Source organism: Capricornis sumatraensis, chromosome 4 (assembly GCF_032405125.1).
Source record: "Capricornis sumatraensis isolate serow.1 chromosome 4, serow.2, whole genome shotgun sequence".
In the NCBI taxonomy this organism is placed as follows: Eukaryota; Metazoa; Chordata; class Mammalia; order Artiodactyla; family Bovidae; genus Capricornis; species Capricornis sumatraensis.
The window spans coordinates 43,246,225-43,273,560 of record NC_091072.1 but is presented as its reverse complement, the minus strand read 5'-3'; the positions used below and the strand labels follow the sequence as shown (position 1 = coordinate 43,273,560).

Genomic DNA, 27,336 nt, shown 5'->3' with positions numbered 1-27,336 from the left:
ATAGAGTCGGACACGACTGAGACTCTGAGCACAGACAGATGTACATTCATTTATTCCTTTCTGGAAGCCAAGGAGGAGAGAGATGAGGAAGGACGAGGTGACTGTGTCTGATGTCACCATGAGTGTGAGTAAGAAGGAAGGCTTCACCAGCTGAGGAGCGTGGCTGTTTCTGGGATGGCAGGTGAAGGTCTTCTGAATTCCTGTGTGGCAAGTGCAGGGCAAGGCCGGGTACCCGTTTGTTAAAGTGTCTGTGTGTGCTTTGATCTCTCTCTCTAATAGGAAGTTGGTGTTTATCGGTTTCTAGCGGTCCATTCCTTCACTGCCATTTTGATCAGTCACACAATCAACGGAATCCAGTCCACAAATATTTGTTTTGTGCCTAATGTCTATAAAATACTAAGAGAGATACTTCATGAAAGGAAAGGAGACAGAATTGAAGTAGGTTTAGAAGCTCTGGGCATATCTGCAAATAGGTAATCACCGTGATCACATTTTCTCAGCTGATACTTGGTAGCTACCATTTAGTCCCTTCTGTTAATTAATATTGAGTTATTACAAAATGGTCTGTGATTCATGAAACGGTCAGAGTTCTCTCCTCTTCCGACGATCTGCAGCAGGAACTGAGATCCCAGGTCTCAGCCGTGGGGCAGAGGGGTCTCCTCCCGCCCACTCGCCCTTTCCTTCAAACTGGGGCTTAGTGGTCTCTGCAAGGGAAGTTTCTAAAAGGCCTGTGCTATGTGGCAAATGGTGCCAAAAAGAAATGAGTAACTTTGGCACTGGGGGCTCTTTACAAGGCACATGCTGTGTACTTTTCAAAGGATGCCCAGAGTCTGTGTCTGCACCCATTAGATGCAAGCCCTGTCCACTGTCCTACAGATGAGGCCGCCACGGCAAGCCCACCCACATTTGTCCACACCTAAATGCCGCGCCAGACTTCAGCTCAAGGAGCCCCGGCCTGGCACCCCAAGGCCCCGCCTATGGGCCGAGATCAGGGAGTTCCTTTCCTAAAGCCCCACTTGAATGATTCTTTCTCTTCAAAATTAAGTTGGCTTTTTTTTCTAGTCATACATTATCACCATGCAGGTGTGACCTTTAGAGATGCTTGTGTTTCTCTCTCTCTCTCTTTCAAAAGAATAACCATGAACCTGGTACTAACTGAATATTAAACTAGACCCCAGGTTCAGGCAGGAAAGCCAATTGGATTTTATACACACCGCGGTGCTTTTCACGAAACTATTCTGAGGCTGCATTTGGAGCCCGCCACAGGGGGCGCCCGTGTATTGAGATGATGCATTTGGCTCCGTGTCTCCTCCCTGGGGATGGGAGAACAGGGAGGCAGGGATTTCCTCACTGCTGGGTCCCCAGGGCCTGGGGTGTGCTAAGCACTATAGAAATACCTGCTGAGTTTTTAATGAAAACAGGGAACAAATGGATTAATCAGTAAAGGACGTTTTCTCTCTGAGCTGTGCTCAGGTGGGAACACTGTTCCCAGGGTAGGTGGGTTTGCTCTGTGATTGGTATTCTGAACTTAGAGCAGGAGAATGAAAATGTTCACTGAGCGCTGACACCACTGTGCTGCCATCCAGGGAGGCGTGGGTCAGCAGCCTGGTTCTTTTGTGAGGACTCACTTAGAACTTCTGTGTGCCTTATGGCAGACTGCGTCATCTGTTTTCCAGCTCCGGGTGTCAGGTCAGGTTTCCTGTTTCATAAAGAATATTGTGGGAGGTGGAGCCCAGAAAAGGGAGTCAGCCGGCAGGCCGACACGTCACCTGCACTCTCTGAAAAGACAGTAAATGGTCACCTTGCCCATGTCCCCCAACCTTCTTATAGAACTTTCCGGGAGAAGTCCCTGGTGGCTCAGTGGTTCCATCCCTGGGTCAGGAAGATCCCCTGGAGGAGGGCATGGCAACCCACTCCAGTATTCTTGCCTGGAGAATCCCATGGAAAGAGGAGCCTGGGAGGCTACAGTCTATGGGGTCACAAAGAGTCGAACACGACTGAGCGACAGAACTACAAAAGGCAAAATTAACGATTTATTCATTAGATGCTGAGCATCGGTAGCTGTAAATAGCTCAAGTTACGTGTTAGTTTTACCCTTGCAATTGGTACCAGCGTTATCGCTTTATTAATTTTTCATTGGAAGGTTTTTCCATTTTCTTTGAGTCAAAAGACAGTAGTAACTCCAATACTTTAACTCACGGGGGTCCACAGCCACACCTGCCTTGTTTGCCACAAGGAGTGAAGTCAGTGATTTCATCATGAAACAAAGCACCACCCCAGAATTACTCCCCCACACATCGTGGTGGTAAAAATACTGTTCTGGCACAACTCTAATGCAGGCTTCAATCCTGATTACACGTCCCCTGTGAGACGAGGTGCAGCCTATATGTCGGCTCTGAGGACAGAGGACAGTGCCGTCCGCTGCCCCATCTGCAGATCCTCCAGAAACAGACTGACCCGAGTCCCCCAAGCTGTTGTCCCTGTGGTGGTCTGTCAGCTTTTCCACTGAAAAAAAATCATTGTTTTCCGTGATTCAGTGTTTTCAGCTAAGTTGAAGCCTCCTGTTCTCACAGAGTCGGGACACAGCTGTTTCCCACTGGACACCTGATTGGGGGAAACCGCCCTCTGCACCCCGTATGTTTCAACATTCTGTCCTGTGTGTCCCCACAACCTCAGGACTTGGCTAAATCAATCCTCATGTTTTGTCATGTTGTTTACAGCCTCGCCCCTTGAACACTCAGAATTCTGTGCTTAGAAACTTATCTGATTCTCTACACCTTTAAAAATTGCCTCATTCTTAGCTTTTCCTTGGAAAATCCAAGTTCTTCTTGTGCAAAGTGGGTTTTAAATATTTAAAATGAAAACAGGAAATGTCTCAAACCATGAAACAGCTGTCATCACTTCATTTTACTGTCTGCAAGATGTTAGATGCTGGCTAGACTGTAATTTCTTGCTAATTAACACATGGGAGGTGGATGTCTGCTTGTGGCCCATCAGAACTTGTGCGGCCCACACAAGTTTCTGTAACTTCAGGGAAATCACTGTGCTCATGCAAGGGGGACGAGATTTCTGCATCCTGAGCAACTTACACTTTTGTTTTGAGATTGACATTAATTAAAGTGCCAAAGTAGCTTTAATCTTTTCTGTTGAATCTTTGCCTTTGGTTTGGGTTCTCCAATATCCAGACTCTCATTTCGACATTCATGGGCTTGATTTCTGTAATTCCTTTTGTGCTGTTATCTATGAAGTTCTAATTAAGAGAGTGCAATGAATTTAAGAGTGACTGTTACATTCAAATAGAATGGTGAAGCCTGCCTTTCAAAGTATATTTTATCTTGATTACATATTTGTGCTTTATACGATAGAATGCTAATTTTTAAATTTCCTTTTTGGCTTGCAAATGGCTTGTAAAGACCAAAATCAAAAACAGTGTCCAGAATTCCAGGTGTGGAGGGATAATAAGGTATCCATTGAAGTAACAGTGTGTTCGCATCTGAGATGACTTAAGGTCATGTGGAAGTATAGACTGTGCGGTAGTTGATTTCATCCCATTCAAGTTAGTTTACCTCAAATAGAGTGTGTTTCTCCAGATCCCCCTTCAGCAGATTTGCTAACCCAACACTGTGAAGACCTACAGGAAAATCTTTACAATGGAGTTCCTCTGCTTTGTGTCATCCGTGGAACAGAGAGGTGGGCTTGTACTGATTGAACTTCGCCTGGAGGAAACGCTCAAGACCAGCACGGTCCTGGAAGACTGTGGCCTGCGGCCACCGTCAACTACCGTCCCCGTTGGCTGCTTGTGACTGTTGAGGCGCTCAAGTGCAGCTCAAATGTGGGGGAACCGATGCTTAGCTGTAGTTTAAGTGTTTAGATATTTTAGAAGTTTGTTGTTGTCATCTAGTCGTTGAGTCATATCTGACTCTTTGTGACCCCCTGGACTGTAGCTCGCCAGGCTCCTCTGTCCATGGGTTTCTCCAGGCAAGAATACTGGAGTGGGTTGCCATTTCCTTCTCCAGGGGAATCTTCCCACCCAGGGATCAAACCCAGGTCTCCTGCACTATAGGTGGATTCTTTACCTCTGAGCCACCTGGGAGGCCTTTAAAAGTTCAGGTCATTTAAACTTGACTCCTGGATGAGCTATTGGACAAAGCCATCTGGAAGGTGGTCCTTCTCACAGAACCAGAACAAACCCATGAGGTCTTAGGCACAGTCATCGTCCAGGTGGAGAAGCCCACCCTCCTGTCGCTCAACCAGCAGGTCCGTGGCCGCAGCCTCGTCCCGCCTGCCGGCTCAGCATCCTTCTGACCCAGGGCTTCAGAAAGAGCCCAAATGAGACGAGCTCAAGCCCGCGCGTGCCTGGGAAAGCCTGATTTTCACACGCCTCATCACTCGGCTCTAACAGAGAAGAACTAACAAGGTTTCCTTTAAGCATCAACACTCTTAGTTCAATGCCATTTTCATGGAGATCTCCCTACCAGGGCTCCTTCCGTCTCGAGCAGTGTAGTGAGCCTTCCCGTGTGCCCAGAGCCTTGAATCGGCCTCGAGAGGCTCAGCGGAGAAGGCTTCTCCTCAAGCTGCTTCCTCTCACCGCCACTGTTTTTGGGGTGAATCTCACCAACACATCTGATTCCTGAGATGTAGGCAGGATCCAGACCAACTCAGGAAATGCAATAAAGCAAAGTGCATTTAATCTCCCTCTAGAACCACAAAACAGCCTGAAGGTCTTCAGGGATTTTCTCCAGGGATTTCATAGTGTTAGGCACTTGGTTAAAAAAAAATCAATGTCAGGTTTTAAAACCAAAGGGATGTTCCTGCCTGGACTCAATTTAAAAAGAGAGAGAAAGAAAGGGAGCTAGGACTTACCTGGTGGTCCAGCGGCTAACACTCTGCCATTCCAATTCAGGGAATACGTGTTTGATCCCCCACTGGGGAGCTGGATCCCACATGCTGCCCAGCACAGCCAAAGAAAAGGCAGAGAGAGAAAGTAGTCAGGCCTTCAGGATGCCTAAAGAAAGTTACCGTTTCATTTTTACTTCAAAATTTGTGTTTGATCACTTTTATTTAAATAAATTTTGAGATTGTTTAGAAATCTGTTGATTCATCTGCCCTTTGAAGCTGTATATACTTCAGTAGAATTACATTGCTGTTAAAATTAAAATTTTCATTCGTATATGATGTTTGTCTGACCTACATATAGAAAATGATAGACAATACAGCCTGTACCTAATAATTAGCTCAATCATTATTGCCCAAACTGTTCAACTGAATAATTGAATATTTTTCTTGAATGTATAAAAGGATATCTATAATTACTTATTTTAATCAGTGGCAGCAAATTAACGTGATCAAATGCACATTTTTAATTCTTTCTTCTTCATGGTCTTCTTCTTTTTTTATGTTTGGCTGCACCTCACAGCTTGCCCGATTTTAAACCCTGACCAGGGATTGAACCCTTGCCCTCGGCAGGGAAAGCACAGCGTCCTAACCACTGGATCACCAGGGAGTTCCCTTTAATTCTTTCTTCAGTGTATTTCCCAGCTTCTAATTCTAATTCTAAGAACTCATTTAAGAATAAACAATTCAAAAAAGAAAGAATACACAGTTCTGCTCTACAAGTTGTAAGTACCAGCATGTATTTGTCAGGAGAGTGGACTCATGAATGAATATAGTGATATACCCGTATTTTTTAAAAACTCTCTCAATGTTATTTTATTTACCTAAAATGTTTTATGTACATTGAGCTTTATTTGCCCCAAACTGACAGTGGATAGTTAGTTTTTAAATTATCAAATTCAAAAGCATTCAGGTGACCAAGAATCTAAAAGCGGTATAGCATCTGCAGTGAGCGGCCCTGCCCAAGGTCACGGGGGGCCTGCTGCGTGCATGCGCCTGACGGGGAGGCACAGGGCCGTTGAGAACCTGTCTTAAATGCCTGTCTCACAGTGTAAACTGCCAGTCCTGGCTTCTGTACTAATGAGTGGGCATGGAGCTGGTGTGTGCGTGTCTGGAACTTTTATGTGTATTTTTCCATGTGTTTCTTTAGCTTGTGTTAAGTTATTCACAAAGCATTAGGTAGCAGCTGTTTATTTCCATGAAGAGTATGCGTTAGATTCTCACAGGGGCCGTTACAAGGGGATCAAGGGACAAGTGACAGGTATTTCCAGGGGCTGCAAACCGCCCCAGCAAAACCATGCTTCCCTCAGCCAAGAAGGTGGTGGTGGACCCACAGGCAGGAATCCTCACTGGTGCAGCCGGGACTCTCCTTGGCCGCTGGATGTCAGGGGAGCCCCGCGTCCTGGGGGGACATCACACCCACTCTGGCCCTAAGAGCAGCCTCAGGGCACCCCACCCCGACACAGTGTGGAAACAGCATGAACGCTTCCTTTCACCATGCTGCCCCTCCCAGCTTGAGTACAGACTCTTCTCTGCCTCGCTGGAGACAGACTTGTTGTTCACTCACTAAGTCCTGTCTGACTCTTTGTGACCCCATGGACCGCAGCACTCCAGGCTTCCCTGTCCTTCACTGTCTCCCGGAGCTTACTCAAACTCACGTCCACTGAGTTGGGGATGCCATCCAACCGTCTCATCCTCTGCCATCTCCTTCTCCTCCTGCCCCAATCTTTGCCATCATCAGGGTCTTTCCTAATGAGTCGACTCTTCACATCATGGGGCCAAAGTAGTGGAGCTTCAGCTTCAGCACCAGTCCTGCCAAGGAGCCCCCTTTTAATTAACTTGTTAGGAAAGTGTGTTGTCCCACTACATTTTTACAAAGAAGTCAGTGTATAAATTCACATTATCACCCTGCGGCAAACGCATTCCAGGTTGAGAAGATGTGATGGTGGATTTTCCTGTGACCATGGACATTAACACTGAAAATAAGACAGCCAGACAGGAAGGCGGTTTGGTTGCTTCGTTGAATTTTCAGTCCAAGCTGTACTGGGTCCATTTAGTCAGCGGGTGAAGGGAGTCCCTGAGGCTGAGCGTGACGCGGAGGCGAGCTGTGCTGGACGTGGGCTCTGTCGCGTGGAGGGCCTCAGCCCGGCTTCCCGGGAAGGTGTCCCGTCATGTTTGTCGTGCGACGGTGTGGCAGTCCTCCCGCGTGTCCTCACTCCTGGGGAGGTGAGCGCGGCCGGAGAGCCCACCCATCTGCTGCTCTGTGCTCACCTCCACACTGAACATAAACACAACTGCGATGGCGAGGCGCTTTGTAATCTGTGCTGCCGGCTCTCCTCACCCGCACTGTCACCCCCAGCTGCCGGGAGGCAGGTGGCGTTTCTTCAGAATCGGTATTTCTGTTTAAGAGAAGCAACTAGGACCACCCCCACGCCACCCCCCACTGTAGGATGAGGTCTGGGGTGCTCAGCCACAGCCACGGCGCAGAGCCAGGGGGAGGGGACCACCTGCTCTCAGCGGGCTCTGCAGACATGGTGGCAACGGATAAGGCCCCTCCTAAAATGAGCTGTGCTCCCTACATTCCCACGAAGACCACCAGCTCCCAGCGTTTCAAGTGAAAAGCTGCCAGTAAGCTTTCTCCCCACTTTCCCCCATCAATCAACATGTAGGTACTGTGCTTGATTCCCTTGTCATAGCGATGTTATGAGCGGTGGAGAAAAGCTCACTGAGGAACAAAATGTGATATGGGAGAGGTGTGGGGGAAAGGTGAACACACTTTGGACAGCCAGCGGTGTCCCAGGTCAGGACGGCAGGCCTCAGCCTGACCCCATGCAGGGAAAGACGGGCCGTTACAGAGAGACCCGGCCACCCACGTCCCTTCACGTCTCAGGGGAGCAGGTGGGCCCCGCCCGAAACACGAGGTGGTGGCCTCACTTGGGTTTATTTCTGATCTGGTCATCTGCGTGGTGGGGCCTTCCTGAGTCTGGACAATGTCCAGCAGCACCCCGGCCTCTCCCCTTCCCTGTCGTAACCACCAGAAGTGTCCCCAGACATCGCCAAGGTCCCCTGGGAGAGAGGGGCACAGGTTCTCCAGGCTGAGCAGTGCTGGCTGAGATTCCTCAGATGGGGAAAGGGGGCAGGTACCTGTCCGCCCCCACGGTCCCCAAGAGAGTACAGCCAGCGAGCCTTCCCCAGGCAAGCAGCAACCTGGGGGCAGACTGCTGTCCCCTGCACCTGCTCTCCTCAGCTGGTCCGTGAGACACAGGACACCCCTGGTTCCTGAAACCCCAGCCCCTTTCCTGCCGCTGAGTCAGCAAGCCAGGACCCGGCTGAAGGGAGGTGGCACTCCTGTCCCCAGGGCCAGCAGGGCATTCACAGCCCCTCCTGTGCCTCAGGGCCTAACTCTCCCCAAAGGGTCCTTGCCGGGGTCCAGCCCCGGTGGATCCAGGGAATTCAAAGGGTGGACGGCGTTGGCGTGGAAAGACTTGTTTATTTATTAATATAAGATTAGATTAGGAAACTATAGTGTAGTAAGAAGATTAAGTGGAGGAAGAGGGCTGAATTGCTTGGTTTACGCGGAAGACCAATAAAATTCCAGACAAGGAATTTGCACCATCTACGTTGGGCCACCGGCGCCCGCTTGAATATCTAAGGGTGCCTCGCCTTAAGCTCCCTTTCGCGCGGGTCTTAACAGCCAGGGCAAGTAAGTAGACCTGGCGAGCCTCCGTGCCCCAGATGGAAATTCAGCCTGAAATTAAAGTAAAGAGCAGAGGGAGGGAAAGGGAGAGAAAAAGAGAGAGAGAGAGACACGGGGGGAGCCAGATTCCCAAGAAACCAGGCCGAGACTAGTCCAAGAAGCTGGTCCGAGAAACTGGTCCCATCCTTTATTGTTCAGAAGGCCTTTTATACTTTTGATAAAACATGGAGATCAATGGGTAACACAAAGTTATGCAGCGTTAGCAGTCCAGACTCTTATCAAAACCAGGCTTTTCTCTCTGCATACTTAATTGTATACACAAGTCTTAGGTAATTTACATCATCTTCCAGCCAAAAGGGCCAATTAACATTTTACAGCCTTTTTTCTGATAAGGGTTTGTCAACCACAAGACTTATTTGTGTTGATCTTCCCAAGGTCTGGTGCCACTCTCAGAAAGCACTAAATAAAGTTACATTCTTACACAGCAAGGATACAGCAACTTATAACAAGTAGAGGGAGTACAGTGATTTACAGCAAAAGAGAAGCAATTAACTCAAAAGTCTAGTGTTGCTAACATCAAAACTACTATGTATCTTTTTTTACATCTTGCTTACATTAACATCTTTCCAGGTGCCTAAAAGATAAAGAATAAGGAGGTCTGGCAGCAATCCTTGAGTCAACAGTGAAAACCCTCTACCAATATAATTTTTAACTCTTTAGAAAAGGCTCTGTATCTTTAAGATGCTTTTAAGCTTTGTGCCTCCCGCGGTTGGGGGGCTATAAGCAATTCACAAGCTGTAAGAGGTCTGGGGAACCTGTTAGGCAGGCTAGAGAGCTATCAGAGGGGTTTAACTGAAACATCCATTTTAAAAGCAGAAGACTAAAACCCTGAATTGACTTTTTCCCAGAGAATATCAGAAAAGTGGAAAAGCAGAGCACAAAAGCCGGCAGATTTTTGTTGGGGTACATGCTTAGGAATTTCCAGAGGGGTCCCTGAAGTCTGAGCACGCCTTGCGTATGTCAGCTTCCTTCCTCATGACCTTGTCACGGGCGGGATTCCTCACACTGGGTCCCGGCAGGCCCTGACGATGTCCAGCCTCAGCTGGCGGTACCCAGACCCTCGATCATTCCAGATCCCAGGGTGTCTTCTCCACCCGCCAGCAATCGCAGTGAAGCCTGAGCTGCTCCCTTATCTTACTGAGAAGCCCAGATACATTCATAGTTATTTTTTCTCTGTGGCCAGAAACAACCAAGAAGGTTGGTTTGCTGTCCTTTTTGCATTTTCCTTCTTCTGGAACAGTCTCTCTGTTCTGCAGTCACTAGCCTCGGGAGGGGCTTCCTGGATGGGTCAGCGGTAAAGAACCCACCTGCCAAGCAGGAGACGTGGGTTCAGTCCCTGGGTCGGGAAGAGCCCCTGGAGGAGGGCACGGCAGCCTACTCCAGTCTTCCTGCCTGGAGAATCCCATGAACAGAGGGGCCCAGCCTGACTCCTAAGACCTTGTGCCCTCGGTAACTGTGGCCCCATGGTGATGATGCTGGGGTTTCAGCAAGCTCACTAAGTCCTGGGTTTGCTCCAAAGGGGCTTGCAGGGCACAACTGTAGGTGTGTGCAGGGGGTTGTGGGGCTGTGGTGAACCGTCTAGGTGTCCCTGAAGCTTTGTGAGCTCCAGGGAAGAGGACTAACCGCGGGGCCTGGGCAAGAGTTACCACAGGGCTGGAGGGGACGCATCACAGTTGACTCTGACCAGATGGACAGAGGTCTTCTTAAACCAAAGGATTTTAGCCACTTGAGCACCACGGGTGGACAGGCCTGGTGAGGAGAGTGAATGTGCCTTTAAGAAGCAGCTTCAGGCAGAAGGGCCCTGCCACGTGAGGGGAGGGGCCGCCCCACCCTCCTTGGAGGCCCCTCCCCTCCTGCTGGTGACACACCCTCTGGGCAGAAGGCTTCACACTCCCTTCCACTCAGCTAGTCGTCAGTGCTGGAGGTTGGAGCTTGGGAAAGCTTTCTCAAACATCAGAATCTCCCAGAATAAAAACCTGGAATAAAGTCAGTTTTCAACAATTTTCCTCTTGGGGCTGATGAGCATTAGGGGGCAAGTCTTTAAAAAGACTTATTTTAGAGGTTTCTGTGTTGTAGACAATGTTCAGAGTCCATTTTGCTAACAGCCTCTTCCTATCTCTGTTTTCTACCCATACGTGCCTCTTTCCCATTCACCCTTTTAAAAATGTGTGCATTTTATTATTTTTCATGTGAAGTTTTTATGCCTTTAAACTCAGATCCTCCTGACGTGATAAACTCACTCTGTTTTATTTGTTGATGTCCATCTGGGTGACACTTGACGCTTTATTTCTTGGGAGAATCCACTCACACAGATTCAAAAGTCAGTGGCGGGACAGCTGCGGCCGGGGAGTGCTGGTTGGAGTCTCCGCAGGTGGGAAAAGAGTTGGCGCATCTCCGCGGGGTGCAGCACGCTGACTCCTGGCCCGGCTCTGCAGGCCCTTAAAGTAGAGCCGCCCCGTCTGCCCCCCGGGGAGGGGGCCACCCCCCGGGCCACCCACCGGCCTGTCTGGTCCCCGAGCCAACTGCCCTCGCTCACCTGCTGCCGCTGTGGGTGCCAAGTTTGCTGATGATGAGCGCCCCCCGGGGGTTCCAGCCAGTTCTTCCTTCCAGGGAAAGCAGCACAGCCGGCCTCAGGGGGCAGTCCGCTCCCATCAGAGCAGCTGTGAGGTTTTCCCGCTGTGAGAATCAGGACCACCCGGGGCCCAGCACATATGGCTGCTGAGTCTGAACACCTTCTAAGGGGCATTCAGTACCGTTTCAGTTCCAGCTGCGCCCATTCCCTTCAGTGGGTTTCCCCCCCGTGGCCTGTGTGGAGCTGCGATGTGGGCACAGGACGCAGAGGTGAGCTGCGGGGACGTGGAGACCCGGCTCCCTTCTCAGCCGGCCCCACGGTTTATACCCAGCGAGCCTGTGCTCACAGGGAGCAGACAGCCTTCTGTCCCTGTGTGTCTTCTCCGTGATGGAAATAATACCGGTTCACCAGAAGCTTTTGTGGAGCACACAGAGAGCCTTCCGCCACACCGTCACTGATGAGTGTGCTTCTAACCTCTCTCCATTCCCAGGTTTTCTGTGCAGACACAGTCCGTCTTAGTCTGGAGAGAACCGCGCAGGCCCTGCTATTCTAGCTCCGTGTATAGGAGGAGCCCCTCTCCCGGTGCCTGACCTGTGTGAGGACGGGGGGCTGCCCTCTGTCCTGCTGAGTCAGAAGCCACCTATTCTGCCTGATTTGGGGGTGTTTTCATAATTTTTCACTATTAAACACACCTCCACATAGGCCGTCTCTGAGCATAAAGCTTCCCCCACACTCTGCGTCCTCTCTTAGGCTGGACGCCAGGGGAGCTGTGCCTGATGGCTGGCGGGTGCTGGGCGGGAGAGCAGGCTCAGCGGGCAGGAGCCCCGCTGACCAGCTGTGTCCCCCTCGCAGGCATCTCCTATGCCAGCTACAAGAAGACGCCGCCCCCCGTGCCCCCTCGCACCACCTCCAAGCCCCTGATCTCGGTGACAGCGCAAAGCAGCACCGAGTCCACGCAGGATGCCTACCAGGACAGCCGCGCCCAGAGGATGGCCGCCTGGCCCCCAGACGGCCGCGGCCTCTACAATTCCACGGACAGTCTGGACAGCAACAAGGCCATGAGCTTGGCCCTGGAGACGGCCGCGGCCCAGCGCCACGCCTCCGAGGGCCAGGGAGGCGCCACGCGGACCGGCGACAAGGCCATCCTGGCGTCCAAGGCCGAGGAATTCCTCAAGAGCCAGCGCTCCTCCATTGGGGTCCAGGTACCTACCCGCGTGCATGCCCCCCCAGTGGCATGGACCCGGTCCCCGTGGGGACCCTGCAGGCACCCAGAGTCTCTGAGCCCCAGCTTTCGGGACAAGCCAGTGGCAGGTCCAGTGGGCAGAGGACCCCCAGGCATTTCCAGGGGCAGCCAGCAGCATGGAGAGTGTGGAGATAGGTTACTCTGATGCATAAGAAGGAGGTTTGGGGTTGAAACCCGATCTTTCTAAAGCTTTTTAGTCTTCTTGGCTTTGGGACCAAAGGTGAAGGACTGGGAGGCTGTTTGCAGGAAACAGGGGCACATCTGCTCAGAGGCCCCAAAAGTCCCCATGCCAACCCCTGGGTGCCCACGGATTATTCTTCTCATTGTGTTCTGATCAGCAAGAGCCAAAACTGCTGCCCCTGCGCCGACACCCACCACCGAGTCCACTCGAGTTCCAGGAGGGGAGGGACACAGCACCACCCAGCTCCCACTCAGGAGTGGAGCCCAGGACTGGCCTCTCGGGGATCGCGTATCTGGTGACCCCTAGCCCAGGCAGGGTCAGCAGCCAGGCAGGATCTCGGCAAGCCTGGACACCTCCGTCAGCCCAAGTCCTGTGGGGTGCTTTAAAAACGCTAGGCCTCCGTTACTCCAGGGAGAAGGGCCCACGCAGGCGTGAGGGGGAGCCACGTCTCGGGCGTCGTGGGGCCAGGGGCGGCAGGCTGGCGAGCTGCCCGCTTGTCGGGTCCCCTGAACCTGGTCTCCACACTGTGGCTTCATTGTTTTGTTTAGGATTCTGAATTCCCAGAGCATCAGCCATACCCAAGGTCAGATGTAAGTACTGAAATACGCCCCCGAGCCAAGTACGCATGAATTTTATTTCCTCCCTCTCCGGGTTATTCATCCGCCGCTCTCGTCGCCTCTCTGTCCTCACCTATATGCCAGGCTCTATGCTAGGCGCTCCCGTTGTCGCAGGGACCCTTGCATCCCCGGAGACGCAGTCAGCCCCCTCCTGAGGACACAGCTGGGGCTCTGAGCACCAGTGACCCCCGCAGCCACAGCTGGCTGGGCCGAGGTGCTGGCCCGGGTGCCTGCTGCTCTCAGGGTCTCAGCCTTTACAGTCTCGTCTGCCAAGGAGAACTGTGAGGCCCCCGGGCTAAGAAAGTCACCTCCCTGGGCACCTGTGACCCTGGTTTCCCACCTGCCACTTTCCACAGGCTTCCTGCGGGCTGCCCGCTGAGCCACAAACAGGGCTGGAGGGTCAGCTTCCCACTTCTCTGAAAACAGTGGGAACATTCCAGACAATCAGGTGCTTTCAGATTGTCCCAGAAGCCCACAGACCTGCCTTATCCCCCTCCCGCCTCTACCTCACCCCCAGCAGCTGCTGACACCCTGACTACCCCACACTCCATTCTGCTTCCAGCCGCGGAGCTTCGCCCCAGAGGGGCCCCGTGTGGTCCCACGGCCCCCCTCCCACAAGCCCCTGCAGACCCTCAGCTGCGTGTCATGGGCAGCCGGGCACACCTGCCCCTCTTGCTACCCAGCGCCTAGCACAGTGCCTGGCACATAGCAAGCTCTCGGTCAGTGTCGGTGGGCGAGCGTGGGCAAGTGTGGGTGAGCATGTGAGTGCAGGGGCTCACTGTCCTCCCGGCGGCCAAACAGTCACAAGATGGTTGAGTGTGTCAGCTCAGGTGGCCCAGCGGGGTGAGCTGGAAGCCAAAGAAAACGTTACCCGAGGAACTCGAGCGACAGAGGAGGGGGTGCACCAGCCGGGAACAGGGGCAGGTTGAGCTGATGGAAGGACCACTGCACACGCCTGGAGAGCTCCCGGGAAGTGCTGGAGGGCATCAAGGGCTCAGGGCCCAGAGCAGAGCGGTGTGGAGAGCACAGCCGGGGGCTGGCTTGGGGACCCGCGTGGATGCACTGAGTCCACACCCAGACCCCCAGGCTCCCCCACGCTGTCCTCACAGGAGCCCCACCTGCCCATAGGGGCCACGGCCAGTCTGGAATGGGGAACCCGAGGCTGCGGGCCAGTGACAGGAGGGGGTCCCCAGCGCACAGAGGGATGACTTGAGGGGCATGCCTTGCCCCCCACGAGCCTGCTCTGGTTCACACACAACCCCACATGGAGGATAGCTGACCCCACCGGTCACCCTGTCCTCAGCCTGCAGGGAAGGAGGTGGGCGTCCCAGTGTCCGTCTGGAACTGCAGGGACAGTTCCCGCTGGGTCACCGCCCAACCTCGCAGGACACAGCATCCGGGACACCTTTCCTTTTACAAATTCTGTTCTTCCTGCTGAGCAATGGCCCATCCTGCCTGCACCTTCCCTGGAGCCCAGGCCAGGGACAGGGGCTGACGTGTGGGGTCCTCAGCTGAGCCCGTGGCGTCCTGCCCCAGACCCTGCGGGCTGGGCTGCACTCGGGCCTCCTGGTGACCTGCCCCCTCACCTGGACACCACATCCGGCCCTGCCTCATTTCCTCGTAGTGATGGTGGCAACGAACGATCTTTGTGTTCATTTTGTTTTTATCTGTGACTCATCTGTTGTTGCAGGGTTTATGCCCTTGTTTTGTGTGTGTGTGTTCCCAGATCCTGTAATGTGGTCTGATGTCCAGGGATCCTTCCATCCTGTCTGCCTCAGTCATCCCATCTCTAAAATGGGAGTGATGCCTACTGTGTGATGTCATAAGTGGTCACTGAGTTTAAACGTCCTCCCCGAGGCTACACCCAGGAGTCCTGGGCAGGTTACATTCCCCCGCGTCCCCCACCTTCCTGCCTGATTCTGCTGGGGCTTCCAGCATCTCACAGAGCAGGGGAGGCAGTTCACCTCTAACTATTGGACTCACAGTAGGTCACCAAGAAAAATGTGGGGACTCCATATGGGAGCAACTCAGCCACTTTGCTGTGTGGGCTTTGAAGGCAGAGTCTAAGATGAGCTTCTTTAGAGCAAAAACCCGAGATCAAAGCTCAGCCAACATTCTGCTAACAGCCTCCTGCTTTCTGGTCCCTCCAGCTGTGGGTGATCAGCCATGGCTTTCTGAAAATCTGGGCCATACACATGTCCACTCACATGTCACACGTGTGCTGCACACATGCACACTCTCATATGTGCATCCTCATGTGCACACATGAGCATGCACACAGATGTGTGTGTTTACATGTACATACTGCACTCACACGTGTGCACTCTCACGTACACCTGTGTGTGCACACACGCATGCCCACAGAAGTGAGCTCATGTGTATGCACATGCACTCGCATGTTCACCCAATGTACACACATGTGCATGCACACGCATGCATGCCCACAGGAGTGGGCTCATGTGTGTACATATGCACACTCACATGTATGCTCTCACATACACACATGTGCATGCACACGCATGCATGCCCACAGGAGTGAGCTCATGTGTGTACACATGCACACTCACGTGTATGCTCTCATATACACACATGTGTGTGCACATACATGCATGCCCACAGGAGTGAGCTCATGTGTGTACATATGCACACTCACGTGTATGCTCTCATATACACACATGTGTGTGCACATACATGCATGCCCACAGGAGTGGGCTCATGTGTGTACATATGCACACTCATGTGTACACTCTCATATACACACATGTGCATGCACATGCATGCATGCATGCCCACAGGAGTGAGCTCGTGTGTACATATGCACACTCACGTGTATGCTCTCACATACACACATGTGCATGCACATACATGCATGCCCACAGGAGTGAGCTCATGTGTGTACATACGCACACTCACGTGTATGCTCTCATATACACACATGTGTGTGCACATACATGCATGCCCACAGGAGTGAGCTCGTATGTACATATGCACACTCATGTGTATGCTCTCACATACACACACGTGCATGCATACAGGCATGCCCACAGATGTGCACTCAGGTGTACCCATGTGCACACTTTCATGTTTGCACTCTCATGTACACACATATGCATGCACACAAATGCACGACTACAGGTGTGCACTCAGATGTACACATGTACACACTCACACACGTGCACTCTCTTGTGCACCCTGCCCCTGCTCTTCATGGCCCATGGCTCAGTGTCAACCCCTCTGTCACGGCCCAGGGACAAGAGGCGGGTGCTCCAGGAGCCCAGCGCCCACCACTCACGTGGCAACAGGGAGGATCCATCCCCATCCACCAGCAGGCACCTCCAAACAGCACTTGCTTCGGAGAGGCCACTCACATACACAGGTCCTGCTGACTTCATCTTTCTTCTCCATGCCTAGTACACCCTTGCTGTTATTGCTGTTTAGTTGCTCAGTTGTGTGACTCTTTGTGACCCCATGGACTGTAACCCACCATGCTTCTCTGTCCATGGCATTCTCCAGACAAGAATACTGGAGTAGGTTGCCATTTCCTTCTCAGGGGATCTTCCCCACCCAGGGATCGAACCCAGGTCTCCTGCTTGGCAGGAGGATTCTTTACCACTGAGCCAGGGAAGCCCCTAGAACACCATGGCTCTTGTAAAAATGAATATGTACATATATTTCTCAAAACTTTTATAATCCTTTTACACTTCTCATCAGAATTTTCTCTTTGGAAAAAGTTCCTTTGATTTCCTTCCCACTGTGCAAAATAATAATTCCTTTCCTTTGTCCTAAATTTGATTTTCCCCGTCTTCATAAAGCTCTCCCAAGATTTCTGAAATTGATAAATACTTAGCTCGACCTGGCTTTATGCAACTTGACCACATCCTCCTCCACCTTTACCTTCTGAAAAACAGAGACCTTTTTTTGTTAGAATGGTTTCATAGGACAACCACTGTAGAATCTATAAAATTCATTATATATTCCTTGAACTTAATATATCATTACTATATCTGTGGATCTTAAAAGTGGAGGTGAGGGAGGGAGCGTTAGATTTGCTTTGGAGAACCTACATGAATCTGGCTTCACACACAGTTTCACACCTATTAACCCCGCTTTTGCTGATCCCTCACTTTTGAAGTTAAGAAGGAAACAGCCATAGAATCTGAGACTTACCTAAGTGTCACATGGCCAGCGAGTGGCAGAATTTGACTCCAAAAGCTGTATTTTTCTCATTCACTGTAAAAATAAGAGAATCATAAGAGAGAAGCTGTACACACTAGAGAAAAGAAGACAAATGATTTTGTGATATTTTGGTTGGTTTGGTCACTTTGTGGTCAGTTTCTCTGTCTGTGCGGATGTGTGTGTTCTGTGTGTGAACACACGTCTTGATTGCATCGTTCACGCCGCCTGCTGATGTTCGCTCCTGAGTCTGTGTTGTGTCGTCAGCCTCCATCGTAGCTGCACAGGCGTCTGTGTTGTGAGCAGTCTGTACTCAGTGTGGCCAGTATCCTGTCCTCCTGTTTCCCCTACTTTCACCTTTTAATATGTCAGAATTCAAGGGAACGTCTTTAGACTAGAATCCTAGGACTGGAAGTAATGAGGCAAATATTCTGAACATTTTTATGATAAAAATTAGTGCTCTTTCCATACAATTGTCTCCCTGACACTATACGAATGAAGTAATTTCATCCACATTGTGTATCTCTCAAGTTCAGCAATATCTACCAGAATGGCAGAAGGGAATACCTTTGCCCCTGCCACCGCAGAGACTGTGAATATAGTCACACAATTATATACATGCACAGACATAGGTCTACAATGGCATTTTTTACAGTGGCAGAAAACTAGTTATATCTAATTAAATAAATCAGGTTATAGTCACAGGATGGAACAGCAGCTAGAACACAGGCAGCTCATACTGCACTGACATGGGCAGCGTTTTTAACATATTAACTTATTGCAATCTTTTTCTGTAAAACGATAGTAACAACAGTGTCCTCATCCAGCAAGGTAACATTTATGCCAGCCATGACCCACTTGAAACTAGAAAGATGTGGTGATTACCAGCAGGTTAGGAATTTTATTCAAGCACATTTCCTCTTGTGCGTGTGTGCTAAGTCGCTTCAGTCGTGCCCGGCTCTTTGCGACCCCATGGACTGTAGTCCGCCAGGCTCCTCTGTCCATGGGATTCTCCAGGCAAGAATACTGGAGTGGGTTGCCGTGCCATCCTCCAGAGGATCTTCCTCACCTAGAGATTGAACCCGTGTCTCCTGAGGCTCCTGCCTTGCAGGTGGCTTCTTGACCACTAAGCTACCGCTGTCCCAGGCTCCACAGGGCCGCCCCCGACCCAGCCCCATCCCAGGAGCTGCAAGGTCTCCACATGGCTGTGTTGATTCTGGCCACAGCAGATACTGAGCATGCCTCTGCGCTCTACGAGCTGTGCACCCCTGAGCAAGTTACTCACCTTCTCTGATTCCTCCAGTGTTCCATGTGGCTGGACCCAGGGTATCATGTGCACCAGCTGTGGTAACACTTGTCTGCTCCTGGCTCAGTGCCTGGCGCAGGATCAGCAGAAAACAAACACCAGCTCTTAACAGCACAACTACTCTTCATTACAAACTGCGGCAGCCCCCAGCAACAAAGACTTGGCCAGCCACGATTGCCCAGTGCACCTGTTCTCTCATCACTAGCAGGAGAGGGTGTCAGTTATTCGTCTAATGGTTTGTATGTTACCCTTGCAACAATCACTAATATTTTTAAGAAAAGATGTGTTTGACAGTTTAGTTTTGACATTTGTGAACTGGAGTGAAAACACCTTTTGCGACAGTAGGTACTTTTTCTTGCAAAAAAAAGAAAAGGGACAGTATAGAAGCTGGGATAACATTTGACTAAACTAATCTTTGGTTGTTTAGTCATATTTACTCAAGGTCATATATTTACTCTTCTGGGGCAGACTTTCCATACTGAGAGTTTGGGAGCGGGAGAGTCGTTTGCTTCTGGAGTTTTGGTTATTTTTAGAAACTGCATGCTACTAGAGTTCTCTCATGAGTTAACGCTGCACCACAAATGCTTCCTTGGGTTCGGGGAGACTTCTCGGCAAATGCAGCCACTGTAAGGACCATGTGTGGAGTGCGCGCTTTCTGTTCTGTTGTGGCATTGCCCTGCCCTGGGCACATCCTGTGAGCAGACGGTGCTGTGTCGAGGTGGGTGGAGGGGTTGCCTGGGTCTGGTAAAGCTTCAGTTCTTCTGTATGTCACATATGTGGACGCCGCCATTACCACCGTCCTATTCAACAGCCCGTGTGTTGTGTTAGCTCTATCTGGTTCATGCTGTACCTGCAGGATGTGACAAGAGCTTTTAAGTCCTCTCATAATGCAATCCAACACAGCTTGTTTTTCGCCCAAGCTAAGCAAAGCAATTTTATTTGCATACATTTAGAAGACGGAGGCTCAGCATTGAGTTAGGGGGTCATGCACAATTTGATGAAACACGGTAGCAACATAATTACACCAGCACGAGTGCATTTCCCTCCCGTTGTCGTTTTCCTGGGTCAAGTGCATCTCTGCGTTAATTACACAAATGCGTAATTAATTATGGCAGATGAACACACACACAAATAGTCCCTGGTCCAGGTCCCTGCCTTGGTTCTAAAATAAGATGTTCTCTGTTGCGCTAGGTGGAGACGGCTACAGACTCCGACACGGAGAGCCGGGGGCTGCGGGAGTACCACTCGGTGGGCGTCCAGGTGGAAGATGAGAAACGGTAACCACCCCCGACTCCCGGGGCATCTGAGCAGGGCCGTGGGTTAGAAACATGATGGCAGCGTCTGGACAGCACTGGCCATCACCAGTTCATGCCGTCCGTGGAGACAGGGTCATATATCCCCAGCCCCAATTCAGTGGATATCATTCGGGTAGAAATTAGCATCCTTCTGAGCCTTGTTTCTGCTAGCGGCCAGGGACTCATCTTTTTCTAAAGTAACTTACCACCTGTGAAAGCAGAGGGACTGGCAGCTCCAAACACCAGACTCCTTCACCCACAGGGGAAAAGGATGCGTGTAAAGCCAGCGCAGGTTTTCCCACCTTAGGATGTTAACAGTACAACCACAGAGAGAGGGAGAGAGAAAGAAGATTGAAGAATCCTTAGGATGGTGACGCTTCAAAAGAAGACCTCACACTGCCCAGCACAGAGAAGTCCATGACAAGAGTGTTGTTTTTGTAATGAGGGCGGGGTGATTATTCTATTTTGTATTTAAAACAGCATATCTTGTAAATTTCATAAAGACAGATTTGATAGGCATATCATATCGTGAGCACCAGGCAGCGTCTGGTTGTTGAAACCCTGGTGAGTCACTCACAGTGAGGGTTTTAGGCCAACCTGCAAAGATGTGGACTGCCAAGGAACTGATGGCTTCCCCAGGACGGGGGCCTCTCAGAAACCGCGTCTTCCGCCCTGGGACCTGGGCTTGTGCCCCTCCGTCCCCGCTGGTGGCTCCTTCTCAGCGCCTTTGCCTCCAGCGAAGGCAGATCCATTAGCCAGCTACACACACAGCTGCCTGCCATCTGCGCATCCAGTTGGTGAGGAGCCAACTTGTGTAGCTTGGCAGAGTTTAGGTGTGCAGACATACATGCACACACACACACACACAGACACACGTACACATACATGCATACATAGACAGTCACACAGAAACACAAGCATGCACACAGACACACATGCATACAGATACACGTGCACACACGTGCACATGCATACACACACACACACACACAGTTCTCACCAGCAAAATCTGGGCTCCAGTTATAAATTCATTCTTGCCAATCCTTTGAGTAACTGGCTATGAGAAATGAGTGACATTTAAATACATACAATGAATATGTTTTTTAAATACCTGCTGAAGTCAGAATTTGGATTCATTATTTTGCATAAAAGACATAACCGGATGCTACTGCAGCATTCAGAGAGAAGAAGCTCATATCCTGAAATACGATATGCATAGCCACCAGAACTCAACAAGACACAGATGTTACTACTTAAAAGAATAACGTACTTGAAAGAAGCAGTGGGGCTTCATTTTACATACATACACACAGAAATGTGTAAGCCTGTCACGTGTTTCTGAAAGGCAGGTAACTACTCCAAGACAGTGGTTTCAGGGATAGATTGAGCCGCCTGTGGTAAACTTAGGTCTTCAGTGGGCATCACTTAGCCATGGAAGCTTAAAAGTTAAAGTTAAAGTTAGAGTTTCATTCTTTGCAAAGTCAAACTAAGCTCTCACACAGATGAAACACCAGTGTGCTGATAACAAAGATGAAAGCGCTCGTCTCCACGCGAGGCTGGCGTGTGGCCCAGCATGCTCTGGATGTGTAAGCTGGGCTCTGCAGCTCAGGGTCATCTCCAACAAGCTCCTGTCTGTCTCCCCCTCCACCCCCCGCAGACACGGACGCTTCAAGCGCTCCAACAGCGTGACGGCCGGGGTGCAGGCGGACCTGGAGCTGGAGGGCTTCCCAGGACACGTCACCACGGAGGACAAGGGCCTGCAGTTCGGATCCTCCTTCCAGAGGCACTCGGAGCCCAGCACCCCCACGCAGTATGGGGCAGTGCGCACCGTCCGGACCCAGGGTCTCTTCAGTTACCGGGAGGACTATCGGACCCCCGTGGACACTGCCAACCTGCCCCCTCCCGACCCCTGGCTGGAGCCATCCCTGGACGCAGTGGACGGCGGGCGTGTGTCTCCATGCCACAGGGACGGCGCATGGTTCCTGAAGCTGCTGCACACGGAGACGAAGCGGATGGAAGGCTGGTGCAAGGAGATGGAGAGGGAAGCCGAGGAGAACGACCTCGTGGAGGAAGGTAAGAGGCAGGTGTCTCCTGAGGCCTGAAGACACTCACCAGGTTTCCATAAATGAGTACGTGGCGAATGAAATCCATGAGGACAATCCCTTTGATCCCTGAGTAACTTAAAGTGCGTGGGCTCCCACCATACCCCACCCAAGCTAAGATGCAAGCGGATGAACAGAAAAGCAGTGGCTGAAATGTTGACGGGCATCCTTCTGTTCCGTGCTGTGTGCTGGATTGCAGGATGGCTCAAGCCTGCAGTGGTCTTGGGACTGCAGGTTATCTCAGGGTCCATATGCTGGTTCTCTGAATTTTAGCAATGATGATGGGCAACAACAGTTCAACCACTTTCTAGACTCGTGACCGTCTCGTGTCAAAAGAAATTGCTTTGGCTTTGTGTCAGAGAAAAGCTGGAGATGGTAAGTGACTAACTCCCTAGCTAGTGATGGAGTGTCTTCCGCTGTTCAGAAAACGCCGTGCCCCTATCCCTGGCCATTTACTTCACTCTGATTCTCTGAATCCGTCACCCTCATTTGTGGTCCAGAGAGGATCCCTGAGCAATAAAATACACACTCGGCTTGTGCCTTAGACCCTGGAAATTAAGAGGTGACATTAAAAGTCCCCAGCGCTGAAGCCTTGTCATGATAAGTTATGATTTTCTTGTCACTGGGGTGGTCGGGAAAATCCTGGAAGTAATGCCGTGATCATCCTGTGTGTGATTTGATGATCTGCAGTGACCCAGATCAACAGTAAGATCCTGTCACCTAGGTTGTCGTTGTCTTATTACCAGCATCTGGAGAACACATTTCTCCTTCAGCCGGGCAGAGGAAAGGGAGTTTCTGCTGTCCGTCAGCTGCATTTCTCTTTTTCACCTTTTTTGCACTTTGGGATCTTCTCCTGGACTCTGTGTCATGTAAAGCCCCAGCAGGCATTTGCTGAGTACATGCTAGGAGCCGTCCCAGAGACTGCAGGTGGAGACACTGATGAGCATGCCGCACAGACACTGCAGGGACCTCAGCGTGGGTAAGACCAGGACAGAGGCGTTTACAGTGAGTGAGGAAGTGCCTGTGGTAAGAGCAGTGCACAGTGCTGTTGACACCCCGAAGTCCGGCACATGCTGCCAGCAGGGCAGTCTGAGAAGTCTTCCCGGTGGCGGCGGCATCTGGGCGGACCTTGAAGGCAGGTAGACTAGTCGGGCAGGCGGGCCAATATCAGAGCACGAGCAGGGGCAGAAAGCCAGGCCGGAGACCCTCCAGGAAGGCCCTCCCTCAGACTTGGACTCTGCCCCTGCGGTGGGGAGCTTGGTCCCGACCTCCCAAAGTCCCTGGCTCTGTCATCCCTGGGGACATGCACGTGGGCACACGCCCTTCTCAAAGGTGGGGACGGCTTTGCGTTTTCCTGGAGCTCTGCTCCGTCTTAGGCTCCTGGGCAATCACACTTGATACACTGACCGTCCCCCTGCAATGCCCGGCCGTGCTGACCATCCACCGGCGGTGCCCGGATGTGCTGACCGTCCTCCGGCACTGCCCGGATGCGCTGAGCATCCGCTGGCAGTGTCCAGCAGAAGCCTCAGCGGCGGGAGTCCGAAGGAGGAAGGGGGAAGGGGGGCAGTCTTCATGCACAGGGTGCTTCCACCCCTACTCACGCCACTACACAGCACAGCGTGTAAAACCCCGTGTGCCCTGACACTGCCCTCAGCCAGGCGTGGGGCCCCTCCCACCGACAGCAACTCAGTCACCGGGACTCTGCAGCGTCTTCCCACCAGTTTCATAACAACGTGAAATCACATCTCTAGGAGTCTTGGATGCAAAGAGCAGTGAACAGGTCTATCCGAGCCTTTCTGTGATTTTTCTCAATTTCTTAATTACCCAGCTTTATTTTTTGTCTCAACTGCATGCTCCACACATTAACCGGGCACCGTATTGGTCACGTTTAAGTGATTCCCTGGTAATGCTTAAAGGTAAGGTAACTTTCCATTCCACCCCTCACTTTAGGAACAGGTACACGGTTCTTGGTTACAGTCCTTTTAAAAAGCGAAGATTAAATTAAATGGCTGTTGAACCAAAACCCTGAGCTCCGAATATTGAAATTTCCATTATGTGAGATAACTTTTCTCCCAAGCTATTATTTTATAACCACAGCTCACTGAATTGATCGAACAAATCAGATTCACTCAGCTCTCTACAGTTAATAAAAACATCATGAGAACCGTTAATACTGGTACAAGTTAAGTCATGTTAAAGTAGGTTGAAGCATAGATGGTTACTCTGCAGGGGCTGTAAACCACCGCTACACTAGTGTTTTGTGGGTTTTGTGTTAATTATGTTAAACCAAATGGGTAAGTGGCATAAAGTAAGAGCAAAAAAATAAAAAAGGTATGTTTTCTGAAATGGAAGTTTCCAGAGCCACAGAGATCTTACTCAGCAGGTTTGTAAAAAGATAAATGGCCTGGGGAACTGAGCCGTGGGTCTTTGGGGAGGTGCTGGGCTGTTCTCCTGCACCCGAACAACTCTGCCCCAGAGCTGCTGATCTGAAGATCTCAGCACAGCACTGGGAAACATCATCATCTGAGGGTCCCCCATTCTCAGTTGCCACGTTATTGGCAGAGCTGGGGTTCGACGCTCGCGGTGGGTCTCCCAGGCCTCCTTCCCTGGAGGTGCCACGCTCTCTAGGTGGGGAGGCGTCCGGCTCGGGCAGGGTGCCGTCGGCGGTAATCACAGTGACGGGGGTCTCGGGGACCAAGGCGGGTGAGGAGGTCGGGCCACAGGGAGACTGCCCTGGGCCTGTGGTTTGCCCGGGAGTCCGCACACTGAAGGCCAGCAGCGGGGACGGCTCTAAGCGCCGCCGCTTCCAGCCAGGGGATCCCCACCCGGTCACCCCTCAAGCCCGAGGCTGCTGCCTCTGACAGCTGAGGGTGTGGTCAGCACGCGGGCCGCCCCAGCCTCCCGGGCCGCGGTAAACCGAGCCTGAGAGCAAGCGTGTGCTCGAGAAACAGGAAGGTGAGAAAGCCTGAGGCTTGGCCGGGGATTTGTGGATGCGCGCGTCCCCACGCCTGGGTCAGGAGGAAATCCGAGATCCGCCGGTGGTGGATCTCCAAGTGACCACCTCAAACTGTGTGCAAGTTCTAGAAAAGCCCACCTCGAATTTCAAAAGAATAGTGTCAGTGTTGCCCTAGCACTTCATGGTGAATTTAGGTGGAGCTGGAAATTGTAGAATAGGCGTGAAAAATAAAGGAGCAAGTCAGTTAATCAAATTTCTCTGTACATCAGAGGCCTGGGTTGTCTCAGGTTCTTTGTAAATTTCCATTCTGATGAGCATGAGCCCTTATCTGTAGCTCTTGAAAGAAAGTGGCTAAACTGTGACAGAATTAGAGAAGGATAGTGGAAAAGAATAAATTGAATTTTTGCTTCAAATTCTTTGCAATTATGGGAGGCTATTATTTATATTATAGGTATCAGATAGAACCATCCACATTGATGAGCACAAATCCCCTGCCATTAGCCGTCAGGCCATTAGCTACACTCTGACATTCCTTACCTCTCTCGAGCAATAATCAATGTATACCCTTTATAATAAGTCTCCACTATAGTAAATCAACACCCAGACATCACCTCCTATCCATGTTGTGCTAAAGTTTATTAACTGAAGTACTGTATATTAATACTTCCATTGAGGTGCATTTTAAGAAGGATGTGAAAAATGGGGACTAAAACTCCAGCGTCACAGACGCTGAGGATGTCACACCTCACAGACGACCCCACTGTTGAGTTCCTCATGCTGTTCATCTTTCTTATGAACCTGTGGAGTAAGATGTTTGTGGCTCTGGAAACTTTTATTTCAGAAAGCACACTATTTGGGGGAGTTTCTTTTTGTTTTTTTTACTTTGTGCCACTTAGAATGCTGTTTAGTTTAACTGACTGACTTTTTAATTACCACTTCAGGAAGCATAGCATCAGTGAAAAAAAAAATGCATTTATATGTGATTCAGTGTTCTTGCCTGGAAAATCCCAGGGATGGGGGAGCCTGGTGGGCTGCCGTTTATGGGGTCGCACAGAGTCGGACACAACTGAAGCGACTTAGCAGCAGCAGCAGCACTTCTATATATTCCTACAGTGACCGTTTGGTTAAAACAAGTCTCTTCAAAGGTTTTCGTCAGTCCTGCAAGTTACAAGGGTTTACAAGTGGAAATCTAACGTGTTCAGTTTGAGGGCCAAAGTGTGAACCAGGTGGGAAGTATTTTCAGCCCTTGCAGGCCGTGCTCCAGCCCCTCTGCCTTCCTTCCCTGTGTCCCCTCCACTGCCCAGAGATGGGGGAGATGAGCAGGCCAGGGGGCCAGGGGCCAAGCCCCCCTGCAGCGGGCTGCGGGCGTCAGGACGCTGACAAGACGGCTTTCTGTTTCGTTTAAGTCTGAAAGAATGCCGCGGTGTTATCTAGTGAACTCACTGGTATTGAAAGTTACAGTTTTAACTCTTCTTCACATTTTAGAAGCAACCGAGAATTGGGTGATATTAGGGAAGTGTTGGTTTCTAAGGAAGGGCCGTGGCTCTGTGGTTGTGCAGCGTGCTGGCGAGGGACGTGCTGACTACAGCTCATCTCCAGGAGGGTCAGAAGGACACACACCCAGAGCTGGTGATCCCAAGTGACGGAGCAGAGGTGCTGGCGCTACTTTGTTTCAAGTTCTCTGTGTGTGCAAGTCTTCAGTCAAGCTTTGGGGAACAGCAATCCAGACAAGTTAGAAAGTGCAGGCAAACTCAGGAGCGAGTCAGGTCATTAACCCCCTCCCCGACCCCAGGAGGGCACCCCGTGATGAACACGCTCACCCTGGAAGCACGACAGTGCCCCGGGCCTCCTGTTCCATGGCTGCTTCCTGTCCCAGTAGGACGCGTCCTCGGCACCCCTCACAGACACGTTTGATTTCAAGGACTCCGGTTCCAGTTCGTAGGCCTTGGCCGCCTGTGCACCGAGGCCCCCGCTGTGTCCGTGAGCCCCACCCGCTGGGGGAGGCCAGGAACCAGGGTCTCAGTGGCTTGTGGCCCAGGAGTCAGAGTCCTTGAGGCCAGTTTCTAGCTCACCCCAAATGAGTCTCAACTCATTATTTTGGAGGCTGCCTATCAAAATTAGGAATGTTTGGGGAAACTGGGGAGAAAGCTAGAGAAACTGAGTTTACCTCTCTGGATGTGGGCTGCACCCCTGTGGAAATGCCAGGTCTCAGGCCCCACCCTGCACCCCCTGAGTCTGCCC

At 51.2% G+C, this 27,336-nt stretch overlaps 1 protein-coding gene across 1 annotated transcript in view; it reads left to right on the top strand.

The window, feature by feature from the left end:
- Positions 1–27,336, top strand: part of DLGAP2 (DLG associated protein 2) — a gene marked incomplete at its 5' end in the record, with an annotated part of 465,714 nt that overhangs the window by 425,804 nt on the left and 12,574 nt on the right. The window contains 4 exons of the mRNA XM_068969930.1: positions 12,075–12,424; positions 13,195–13,236; positions 19,934–20,019; positions 21,695–22,110. Coding sequence (XP_068826031.1) covers positions 12,075–12,424; positions 13,195–13,236; positions 19,934–20,019; positions 21,695–22,110 — 894 coding nt within the window. The remainder of the gene's footprint in view (positions 1–12,074; positions 12,425–13,194; positions 13,237–19,933; positions 20,020–21,694; positions 22,111–27,336) is intronic.